General features: G+C 46.6%; 1 protein-coding gene across 3 annotated transcripts in view; it reads left to right on the forward strand.

Moving 5' to 3' along the window:
• The window catches only part of Chst15 (carbohydrate sulfotransferase 15), an 83937-nt gene that overhangs the window by 36426 nt on the left and 34691 nt on the right, over positions 1 to 12820 (forward strand). For 2 of the 3 annotated variants that reach the window (XM_029479407.2, XM_029479409.2), the window contains exon 2: positions 11583 to 12577. In XM_029479407.2, coding sequence (XP_029335267.1) covers positions 12032 to 12577 — 546 coding nt within the window. In that variant the 5' untranslated portion in view covers positions 11583 to 12031. Of the gene's footprint in view, positions 1 to 3766; positions 4137 to 11582; positions 12578 to 12820 lie in introns of those variants that run through there. The other variant, XM_021167476.3, reaches the window with a different exon arrangement.

The raw sequence follows: 12820 nt of genomic DNA on the forward strand, positions 1-12820 counted from the left end.
GGAACCAAGCTTCCTGTGTTCTGAGCCTGCCAACCAAAATAGCTCGAGGGAGCACTGGCTGGCCGTGTGACTCTGAGTGTGTGTATAACCCTTCTGTGCCTCAGTTTCCCACATGTACTTTGAGGCTCTGCATACTGACTGTGGAGGGTTAGTATTAAGGACAGTTGTATGTGGCCTTCCACACATGGCTGACACTGTACCAGTAATCCTTTCTCCCTTTCACTGTTTCTGGGGACACTGAAAACCCTGGGTCTACATGCTCCCCGGGAATTCATGCCTCAGTCACTATGTTCCCCAGAGCTATTTTGGTGGGCCAGCTCTGAAGCGTAGCTTGAAGCCTGTAGGTTTCACCTGAGTGGGATGGCAGATAGTTACTAGACAGACTTGAATGGAAGAGCCTGTGTCCCGGTGATTTGAATTACCACCAGAAATAACAAAACGAGTGTTCTAAAAGAGTTTCCCCTGTAGACATGCTGGGCTCAGAAAAAGAAAATCATCTGTTGTGTCACGCAGACCTTTGGAGTCTTTTGTGCACGTGGAAATCTCTGGGTGAGAACTGCAATGTGAACATGTTTGAAGCCCCTTGCCCACTATGCCTTTGTGGAGCAAACCTGAGTTATGTCACGGCTGTCGGTGAGCCAGGCATCTGGCTGGGTTTGTCTGGGTCAGAGCTGGAACAGATGGACAGCCCCACCCACCCACCTGTCCCTGCTGCCGGAGACTGTGGCTCTAGGCATCATTACTGTTGTTAGGGTGTCTCTGCCCCTAAGCCATGGTGTGTCTTTTACAGATTGCCTGGCACCAGGTGGGTGCTTTAGGACTGTTCCTGTCATGGGGCTGAACAGTTTTGGAATGACAAGATGATCATGTCTCTGGAAGTCCCTGGAGTCTTTGCTGTGGAGTTAGCGAGATGCTCCTGAGCTCTGGGCTGTATGGTCCTCATATTTGTGCCTCCCCAAATGCAGGCTTGAGTGTGGTGCAAGGGGCTGATACCATGTGATGGACAGATATGGTGGTGGAAGGGGGAAGGGTGGGCTTCTAGTGGGAGAAAACCCATGATGAATGAACCTTTAAGATTGACTGTTTGGCTTCTCTGGAGGCTGATAAAGCAAAGCCTGTGCCAGCTTTTAACAGTTGCTGAAAACTAGATGCTGAGCAGCTGCAAAAGACAGAAGGAAGCAATGATGGTAGGTTTTTGTTAAAGAGAAATTAATCTCAGATCCTACGTCTGAAAGTGTTAAAACCAAAAGGGGCAGTCCCCAGGCCATGGCTTCCGTATGATCATGCTAAGGCCCGGAAAGAGGCCACGGCTCCTAAGGGTGACCAGCCAGGGTTTGAGTCTGGTTTGAGAGATGTGGGAAGTTCTGCTCAGGCCGTTCCCTGCTCAGCAGATCTCTGCCATGCTGGTAGGGTATTTAGGCTGTCAGGTTTTGAAACAGCCTTTCAAGGAAGTGTCTACTCGGTGCTCAGCCTCGAGAGCATTGCTACAACATGGCTAACTAACATCATAGAACCGAGCCTGTTTACCTGCGCCTGCAAGAGTGACGAGGGACTTAACTTGTCTCCTGGACCTGCCTTCTCTGCAAGTGCATTTCTATGTTTCTGCGGTTTCAGGTATGTCAGTACACCCAGACTGCCTCTTCTTCCTCCTCCTTCAATCAGCACCTGGCACAGGCTTGTTTGGCTTTCCATGGCTCCTTCTCTGTGCAGGACACATGGCATCAGACCAGCCAGCATCCCCTATCAGCTTCAAATGCAAGTGGAAATTGAGATGGTATGAGACTCAGTGCCTCTGCTTCTAAGGGATTTGGAGAAAAAGGTTTGAAAGTGGTCCATGTCATCTCCTCCTCTTTGGTTGAGTGTCCCTCTCCTCCTTATGCAGAGCCCCTGGGAGACAGAAGCTGATCTTTAGGTTGAGTTTTAAAGGGGCCAGGAAATGAAGGAACCATGGGCCTGGATGAGCTGCTGGACCACTTGAGGCTAAGCCAGATGATTGTGGAGGTACATATGGTGAAGGGGGGGGTGCCAGGCCCCTGAGTCTCTTGTCTTATCTGTCTCTTATGAGCTGCACGTTCTTGGGAAGCAAAGAGCCATGCTGCACCTCTTCTCTATGGAAGGCAGGCCTGGATGAGCAGCTGCCTATAGGCTTGTCCTGCCTGGTTGATAATTCTAGAGAGCATGGGTTCACCTGGGCTTTGACTATGCCCACTGTCAGCTTCAAGATATGCCAGAGGCTTCCCACCATGAATTGGATCTTTAGAAGTTCCTAGGGTCCCCTGTGGGTTTCCCCCTGTCACAACTTTCTTCCTAGCTTCCTTCAGACACTTAGGGATAAGCATGCCACCTGTCTCTTTCTGGAATTCCTGTCCTCACCTTGGATGTAGGTGGGGAAAGTTGGACATCTAGACATAGGTTTATAGGTGAGTAGAATTCAGGTAGCACTGGGGCGAGGGCATGAGGCGCTGTCTAATGATGCAAAGACTGGGCTTTACTTATGGAAACTTGCTGTGTGCCACGTGGAGGTTATTTGTTTTCTGTCTATTACCTCTTCAAATTCATGCTGGAGGGCACCATTGATTTTCCTCCCACACTACTGGTGGGAATCTAAGTCTCGGGATGGCTCGGTTTATTGTGTGAGTTCATAGAGTTGGTAACATTTGAGCTGAATTAAAAGGTGGGTCTGCCTACTTTGAGGACCAGCTTAATGCTTTGACTTCACGGAAACCCTTTTTTCCTGTGTTCCACCTCTCTACTAAATTGAAGCTCTGGGTATCACGCTGGGGTACGAGAGAGAGGAGGGCTGTTTGCTATGGAGATTGGATCTTTGTGAGAATGTTGGTTTCACACAGGTACAGGTCATGAAAGGATAGCTTTTTCTATGGACTCTGTCTATGCTGTGATGCATATAAAAAGTCATTGTTACTAACAAAAACAATACTAATGATGAAATTATTATACAGCCAAGTAAATAATTTATAAAACCTCCCGTGGTATGCAAGGTATGGCGGCACATGCCATTGGTCCCAGGATGCCACACAGAGATCTCTGTAAATTCAAGGCCAGCCTGGCCTACATAGGGAGTTACAGGACAGCCAGGACCATATTGTGAGACCCTGTTGTATCCTTCCCATATCCATCCTTAAACAACTCAAAAATAGCTTCAGGAAGTCCCTGAAACTGAGCAGATCCAGTAGGCCCCTCCCTGCCAAAATGAAAGCAATTAAAGCTGAGAGTTGCCTCAGATGGAAGGGGATTGAACTCCAAGAATATTCTCAGACAAGACAAGCTGAGAAGAAGACCCTGAGAGCAGACCAGATGCTTGAAAGAAGCAGAAACCAGCCTAGCCACCTGCACAACATTTAGATCAACTGAGGCACCTGGAAAGGACACTCTCCTGCCTGTGTACAGTATGTTCCAGGCTTCCCAGCTTTTGTGATCTGTCACCCATGCTGAGGTGGGCCTTGGTGATGCAGCTGTCTTTGAGTCATTTCTGCTCCTGTAAGTAACCCCTCACCCATATTCTTATAAGCAACCCCAGTAAAACCCATTGGTCCACCAAGTTGAACTTTAGCCGTGTCTGTACTTTGGTCTGTCGTGGGCTCATTATCTGGGGTGAGTAGATGTTCATCTCCCCAGGAAAAGTCTTGTCACACAGCAGACCCTATCTCAAAAGAACAAAATAAAACTCCCGTGGTACATATGACACATACTTGGTGCCAGACAGGAAGCGCCTGCTGACCATGGTAAGGGGATACTTGCAGAGGAAGCACTGATAAGAGACTCCAGGCATCAGGAAAGATGAAATTTGGCAAGGAACCTATCAGGGTCAGATTACAGCACAGGCTTGCTAGGGGAAGAGGACACAGAGAGAAATGACAATAACCACACAGAGGCCTGTCCATCCCATTGGGGGGTGGGGTTCAGTTGTCCAGATAACTGGAACAAAACAGCCATGGCTATCATAAACACAAATTTGCTTGAGGAGAGTGCGGAGTGTTAGGGTGGCTGTGGCCTAACCTCAGAAGAACTCCCTTCTGGCTTCCATCATTGCTACAGCAGGGAATTCTCTGCTTCTGGTGCTAAGGGAGAGAGGCTTTCAGAATGAGGGACGGACTCCGTAAGTGACTGCATCTCTGGTGAGTTGCCTTGGCCTGTGTTGGCCCCTCATAAGCTTTTCATGCACTCTGTGAAGCTTGTTACACAGTTGTTAAAGCTGATATTTGTAGCTCCGATGGCTTCACTATTTGTAGCAGAGGATACTGGATAGCTTTTACTGTGTGGTGAATGACAAGAACAATGTCTCTGGAGGGATGGCTGGGTCAGCTGGGTTACAGCTCCTCCATGTTGGCCTCATCTTTCCTTCACATGTCTGTCATCCTTCTATCAACCCAGCCATGTTCTTCTAGTGATGACAGCAAAGATGGCTTGGGTTGAGTAGACACGCCCTGCCCCTTTTCACTGGGGCTTGAGACTAACAGGTGGTCTCTTCTACCTCATTCTGTTGGCCAAAGCAGGTCACCTGACTCAAACTGGAGGATGAAGAAATAGTCTTCTCCTTTATTGTAAAGTGCAAAGTGATTCCCATGACAAGAGTGAGACTATAGGGAGGAATAATGAATAAGACCCAGTAATGCAATCTATCCTAAATGGTATTTATGAATAATAATTAGCATTCGTAATACTGTATGCCAGCACTATGTGTATGAAATATTAACTAACATTTATTAAGTGTTTACAATAGATTACCCTGATAAGTAAGCTATATGTGTTAGCTCACTTGATGCCGATTGCACTGGTAGGCTATAGGTCCTTTGCTTATTCTCACTTCTTATTCAAGGAAACAGAGAGGAGATAGGTTTAATGTCCTGTCAAGGTCAAATCCAAGCAATTTGGCCACAACGTTCAGGCTCTTAACTCCCAAGCTGTGGGTGATCTGTGCTTGCCTGTGTGCCGTTTGAGAACATAAAGACCCAGATAAGTCACTTGTTTGAAGTCCCTTGGTAGATAGGAGCTTGGAATCCTGACCTGCCCCTGATCGCTATGTGCTTTCTACAAGCTAGAGGACACTGAATGTCTAGGTGAGGAGCGACTCAGTTCTGTTAATTGATTGGAAAGCCTCAGGTATAAGATTGACACTGGAACCTGGGAGATGGCTTAATTGGTCAAGCTCTTACAAAATAAGGCCCTGTGCCCACATTCCTAGCATCTACGTGGCGGATCCCTGGGGCTTGTGGGCCAGCCAGTCTAGCTAAATTGGTGAGCTCCAGGTATCACTGAGAGATGTTGTCTCAAAAAATAATGAGGAGACCTATTGATGATGACATTTGATGTGAGCCTCTTGCTTCTACATGAGCGTATGTGAGTATACATGCGCATCTGTACACACACACATGCGCATCTGTACACACACACACACACACACACACACACGCAGGCAGACTGATACTGTTTATTGCTTGTACAGAACTCTTGTTAGCTTTCTTCTTGGTCTTGGCAGTCTCTTTATGATACCTTTGAGCTGAGTCAAAAAATGCCTTCCTCTACTTACTGATTAATATTTCTTGACAAAAAGAGTATGTTCATATACATAGCCCAAGGAAAGATGTCAGCATTCAGACATACTAACCGGAAGAAGGCTTTGTGTTTTTAGTAAAGGTTAATTAAGACCCATCAAAAATTTTCCCCTTAAAACATAAAAGTGAAATCGTGTAATTAGCTATTTTCCCCTTTCCCCCCTGGAGGGCATACATGAATGTTTCAGCTAAATGAAGCTATTTATTGAAGTCCATCCAGATTTCTTTTGAAGTTTCATACATCTTTCTTCTGCTCTATCGGCTTCTAGCTACAATAATTTAATAAGTTTTTCCTAGGGTGAAATTGGATGCCCTTTATCGATCTTTCACTGAGGGGCATTCAATTACTTAATCTAAAGTGGTATTTCTGGGTCTCTCCATTACAATTTTGTTATAAATGGTTTGCTAATGATGCCTGGTGTACATAGGTTAATAGGGGGCATCCAAGCAAAGGCTGGGTAATTGAATGCTTTCTATTTGGGGACCAGTTATCTGATCTTCGCAGTGGCACTGGGTTCCCACAGTTTTGGTCTGCATCCACGGGGTACAGCATGGAGCCTTGGCTGGGAGGCGGCGGGGCTGTAATGTATCCCTGAGTCCCTTGGTTGACTACATGAATGAGCACCAGAGGTCCTGTCTAACCTGAGCCGACTGGCACCAAGCGCTGGCATTCCAGCCAGGTGAAGTACAGGTGGGATGCATTACCTGCTTCTGAGGGAAGAACACTTGAGTGTTAAGTTTCTGAGCGGCTGTCCCTGGGATCATCTGCACTGTGTGGGAAAAGCCAGTTACGGGGCATGATAGCGATCCATTCTCCTTCTAGTACAGCCACATGAATTGGATATTTTTCATTAGCCGTGTTATTTAATAGCTACATAGATTAGTCAGAGCCCTGGGAAAGAATATGTAGCATGCCTCGTTTTATGCACTTGGGCCAATATCACCCTTGACACCAGCTTTCAAGGCTGTATAGAATCTAATCTCTGCCTTAGCCTCGAGTGGTCGATACGGTCTCCAAACCAGCACAAGTCCCCAAGGATCTACCCACAGGTGGTTCTCAGTGGCTTTGATTTCCCACAGAGCCTCCCCCTCCCTTGGCTTCTTCATCTCCATGAAACTTTGTTTCTGTCATGTCCCCCAAACTCTGCTCAATAACAACTGTGAAGTCACACTCTGCTCACTGTGCCTGTAAGACAGGCTCCACCTGGAGAATAGGTCCCCAGGGCCACCTTCGCCTATGTCTGGACCTGGTTTTGCTTACCCTATCTCAGGAGGATAGGTTCTACTAGCATCTAGCCTTGGAGGCCAGGGACAGTGCTGACCTTGCATGTCCTACCATGCAGGGACAGCCTGTGCTGTGAGGAATTATCCAGCCAGGCCTTGTATTGTGGCACTGAGAGAACAGTGGTGTCTAATGGTTTCACTGTTTGGGACATTTGTCACCCGAGGTTATCTGTGTGCTTGTGACAGATTGATGATACTCCTGCAGTGCTCCTGGCCAAGGTGGAATAAAAGCCAGCTCAGGTGGAAGAGTCCTCTGTCATGGGCCTCTCTGCTCCTTTCTTGTCCGTTCTAAGGACTGGCTTCTCCAGGGGCACTGAAGATCAACAGTCTGCACTTAGGGGGCACATTTGACTTCATTACCTGGTGACTGGATGGGTCTTAATCAACTTTATTGAGATGTACTTCACATATGATAGAGTGCCTGTATGGTTTTGGGGATGGGAAAGACAGTTTATATCTATTTTTGTTTGTTTTTAAAAAGAAGATTCTGTTCCCTTCCTCCAAAAGTATCATCAGTACAAAAGCACTTCAACTTCTTGATACTAGCCTGGAATCTTGCCATTCAAGGTCAACACCAAACGCCTGGAGTCTGAGGTCCCGTTCCCAAGAGATTGCTCCATTTTAGATCCCCAGCAGAAGGATTTTCAGCACCCACACTGTGATTGAACTGGCTGCAGAGGCAAAGGTTCCCATGGTTTCCTAAGTGGTTTTGGGAAGCTCCCAGAGGAATAAATCTCGATCCAGAAGGTCCCTAGCAGCAGCATATAACAAGAGTTTGATCAGGACTGGTCAGCAGTCAGGCATAGGGAGGAATATCCATGATTCTCCTGGCTTCACCCAGCTCTGTGTGCTTATCAGCCCTGAAGCCCTCAGATCCCAGTGATTTTGAGTTTGGGCAGAGATCTCACAACATAGAGATGGCTTATATCATCTATCATCAGAGGTTTGGTCTCCAGCTCTTCTTCATCATACCTGGGAGTTTAAGCTTTCACCAAGCCTTGGTCTTTATTGAAAGGCCTCCATCTTGAAGCTCCTGATGGCTCCTGGCTCCACTAAGGGTGACGTCGTTAAAGAACCTCAGCTGTGGTTGAAAGGGGCAGCTCCTAACACCCAAGAAAGATGCCAAGTGGTGTGCTTGGGGGATGAAGCTGAATGCCAGCTGTACATGTCGGTGCACACATACCTACATGCAACATTTTATGTTGACTCCTGGTCCCCACCCTAGGATGTGCTCAGCACATAGTCAACCTTCTGAAAGTATGTGCTGAACAAGTGAGTGAGTGAATGAATGAATGAATGAATGAATGAAATGAAATGAGAACACACTGCATTAGAGTGTTTTTGGAGTGTTTTCTTTAATGAGTAAAAAAACCCATTTTGGAGTGGTTTGCCTAACTGGAGGTACAACTTCTAGATAGAGGAACACTAGGCATGTTTGAGCCTGTTTCCCATCCCATCCACCCCCATTAAGATTGTCAGCCTCCTCCAGTCCTGGGGTTTATTTACTTAGCTTAAAATAAGATAGCTTAGCTCTTGGTTAGGAATGTTCTGCCCATTATGTTGGGTTCAGAGGTTGTACATTCTTGTTCTGTGGCTTCAAAGTCCTTGTTTGTTTTCCCCTTTCATTCTTAAGAAAACAAAAACAAAAACAACTAATGGTAAGACAGAAGAGTGTGAACACTCTCCCACTGAGGCCCTGCTTGGAGCCTCAATTTAACCCTTTAAGCCTTGGCCTTGTCTTTGAAAAGTGGATTAAAAAAATGTTTTCTTGGCTCCCGGGATGGAGTTTTCCAAGGGGGAAGTGGTGGTGGATCTTGCCCTTTTGTTTCTTTAATTTGGAAGAATTGTTTGTACCCAGCAGTGGGTCAGGGGTGATGGAGCAAGCTGGAAGCAGAAGTTCCTGGCTTGCCCACCAGCTGTCCTAAGGGAGGAGAGGGACCCAGCTTGGTCCCAGGAGTCTCCTCCCATGCTCCTCAAGTCTGCTTCTCCTGCTGTCCCAGGCTCTGTCTGACTCTTAGCTCCTCAGACCAGTACCTCTCAATCTGGCCTCCTGGGTTTAGTGATAATTCCTTGAACAACTCTGTAAAGAGTGTGTGCATGTGTGTGTGCTTGTGCATGTTTGTGCATGTGTGTGTGTGTGTGTGTGTGTGTGTGTGTGAGAGAGAGAGAGAGAGAGAGAGAGAGAGAGAGAGAGAGTGTCCTGGTCTCTCACCTTCTTTGAGGCAGAGTGTCTCTTGTTCACTGCTGCATATACTAGGTTAACTAGCCCTGCAAACGTACTGAGTCCTCTCCCCAGTCCTGTACAATGCAACTTTTGTTTATTATATTCCTGGCTGTGGATTTGCAAGGTTTGTTCTCTCTGAGAACAATTCACAAAGTGCCACTGTAATGAACTGTATCGAATTTATCCAGTGCACCTTGCCTCTAACTATTTAAGTACAAATGCTGTCAGTGTGCGTAATACTCTGCGGGTGGGAGAAATGCCACTTGACTCATTCTTTGCCAATGTATTTCAAGAAAACATGGGCTTTGGGTCCAAGTGACATGAAAGTTTCTGCTGTAGGGTTGTGACTTTAATCTCTGGCCAATATATAGAGTGTGTAATGAAGGCTTAGTTAATGCTGCTTCTCTGGGGACAGAGGGTTATTTGAAGTGTGTATGAGTACAGTGGGATGTGAGTCTGCCACCCTTGAGTGATTGTCAACCTAAGGAAAAAGAATGTGGCTTAGGGTCTCCCATGTGGAATTGCATATCAACACTTTTAGAACTCGCCGGCAATGAAAGATTGTAATGTGGCCAGTGATGATATCCGTGTTATGTACATTTCCTGGGTCACTAAACACATGTCAGGCCTATGCAAACTCTTTACACACGTGAGTTCTGTGCCTTAAAAAAAAGTCACAAGGAAGTACTGTTATTATTCTAGTTTTACTGGTCCTTGAGGAAATGAGAACTCAGAGAGGTTGACGAGCTTAAGGTCACACAGCCCGTGGGTGTGCGTGTGTGGCAGCTAGAAACCACGTCAAGCTCTTTCATCAGTTCATCCATCCCCCTTTAATGACATCTCCAAAGAAATGTCATTTGGGAAAAAATACATTTTAGAGCCATGGCATTATGTTAATGGATTTTTAAGAATCGTGTCTTTCCAGGGATGAGGAAAGTGAGAAATGACTTCAGGGTCTGAGGTGTCCCGTGGCTCGGGGGAAAACTGTACATTGGCTTTAATTGCTTAATAACTTAAAGGCAGTTTTTTTTTTAATGTAATACACTTGACTGAGAAGAGGATCATTTCATTGTTGCTAAATTTTCATTAACTTTTGCTTCCTAAGCTGTAGCTGAGGGACGGCAGAAGCTGTGAAGAGACAGCCTGGATCCCTGGGCTTCCCTTCCGCTTCCATCTCTGTCCTTACCGCTCTTCAGACTTATCACAGAGTTAAAACATGGTACTTTGATTCATCCCTCAAACTCGAAGTCATTGATGGTCTTGATTCCCTTTGTTTTCTCCTTCCTTCCTTCTTTCCTTCCTTCCTTCCTTCCTTCCTTCCTTCCTTCCTTCCTTCCTTCCTTCCTTCCTTCCTTCCTTCCTTCCTTCCTTCCTTCCTTCCTTCAACTTGACAAAAGCTAAAGTTATATGGGAAGAAAACCCTCAATTGAGGAAACTCCTCCATCAGGTTGGCCTGTAGGCATGTCTCTAGATCACTTTCTGACAAGGCTCAGCTGCAGGTTATACCGGCCCTCAGCTGTTGGCCTTGGGTTATGTAAGCAAGCAGGCTGAGCAAGCCATGAGGAACAAGCTGGTAAGCAGTGTTTCTCCATGGTCTCTGCTTCTGTCCTTGCCTCCAGGTTCCTGATTTGAGTTCCTGCCCTGACTTCTTTCAGTGAGGGACTGTGATGTGGAAGTATAAGATGAAATAATCCTTGCCTCCCCAAGTTGCATTTGGTCACGGTGTTTTGTCATAGCAGCAGAACCTAATTAAGATAGTGAGTGTGCATGAATCTGACTGTAGTTACACAGTCTTGAGATTCTGGGATGCCATCGCTCAGATATGTGAAAGCAGAGGCCCTGGAGGGTACATGGGTATAAAGGCTGGTGGTGGTGGGGGTCACATTTGGTGACAGAGCATGAACCCCAAACCAAGTACAACCCCCCCAAACACCTCCATTTATCTTATATGATCTGTAACTTGCTTATGAACAAGTAAGTGTGGCCGAAATGGAGAGGTGGAAGAAGGAGATAACGCATGCTCTTTTCTGGGAAGCAACTTATATGCTATCATAATGTCTTAGTCAGGGTTTCTATTCCTGTACAAACATCATAACAAAGAAGCAAGTTGGGGAGGAAAGGGTTTATTCGGCTTACACTTCCATGTTGCTGTTCATCACCAAGGAAGTCAGGACTGGAACTCAAGCAGGTCAGGAAGCAGGAGCTGATGCAGAGGCCATGGAGGGATGTTACTTACTGGCTTGCTTCCCCTGCCTTGCTCAGCTTGCTTTCTTATAGAACCCAAGACTCCCAGCCCAGGGATGGTCCCACCCACAAGGGGACCTCCCCGCTTTGATCACTAATTGAGAAAATGTCTTACAGTTGGATCTCATGGAGGCATTTCCTCAACTGAAGCTCCTTTCTCTGTGATAACTCCAACTTGTGTCAAGTTGACACACAAAGCCAGCCAGGACACGTAATTACCACATATTGTCACAAAACTTGTCTTTCTTTATGTTTAGGTCACCTAGCATTAGTACGAATCTGCTCCTCAAGAAGAGAACATATTCTGGAGGCATGTCAGTTTACCTGTCAGCAACGCACCCATAATGTCTTCTCACCTCCAGTGTGGCTCCATGCTCTCTACTGATGCTACTCCAACTTTCTTTGGTGCCATGGGAAAAACCTGAAGCACGAGCAGAGTCACCTCCAAATCTGTGGTCACTTCCTTGTTGCATGGCTGGTGCAGAACAGACTATTGGAATTTGCTCCTGTGTGTTGCCCTTCGTACCTGAACCAAAGAATGTGCCTCATTGTCTAGTGCATTGCTGTCTGCTCTCTTCCTCGTTCATTTCTGTTGCTTGTGCCTTCCTACTGTCGTCTGTCATCACAGGACACCCTTGAAGTTTCTCAGTGGACTCCTCGAGGGCTGGCTCATGGCTCTCTAAGCCAGCTGTCCAAGGACTCTACCATGAGGCATTGCATTAATTGCTGCGTCCAGCTGTTCCCCGAAGACACACACCAACAGCAAGTTGCCTGCCAAGGAGGCCCCCATCACAGTCATCAGGCGTGCCCCACTTGCAAAGGAGAAAACAAAATTCTGTTTCGTGTGGACAGTAAGCAGATGAACTTGCTTGCTGTTCTCGAAGTGAGGACTGAGGGCAATGAAAACTGGGGTGGGTTTTTGCGCTTCAGGAAGGGGAAGCGATGTAGCCTGGTCTTTGGATTGATAATAATGACCTTGGTGATGGCTTCTTACATCCTTTCCGGGGCTCATCAGGAACTTCTGATTCCCTCCCCTTTCCATTATGGGGGCTTTCCCAGCAACCCCAGCGTGATGGATGGTGAGAACCCCAGTGATGTGAAAGAGCATCACTACCAGCCTTCTGTAAATAACATCTCCTATGTAAAGGACTATCCGAGCATTAAACTGATTATTGACAGCATCGCTGCCAGGATTGAGTTCACAACCAGGCAGCTCCCGGACTTACAAGATCTCAAGAGACAAGAGTTGCATGTGAGTAGCTTTCTGTCAGTCTTGATGATTGACTTTTACAGAATGGATGCTTCCTTCCCTACCACCATCTTTGGGAACACGGGAGGAACATGACAGGCGTTTCCTGGATGTCTTTACTGCAAGGAATACTTGGCAGCCTCTGGAATGAGAATGCATGGTGTGCTTGTGCTGTGGAAAAGCCAAGGAGGGGATTTGCTGTCCCAAATGGCTTTAGAGATGTTTAAAGATGATCCCTTCTCATCA

The sequence above is a fragment of the Mus caroli genome, unplaced genomic scaffold, assembly GCF_978045245.1.
Source record: "Mus caroli unplaced genomic scaffold, Mus_caroli_1 scaffold_8, whole genome shotgun sequence".
Taxonomy (NCBI): Eukaryota; Metazoa; Chordata; class Mammalia; order Rodentia; family Muridae; genus Mus; species Mus caroli.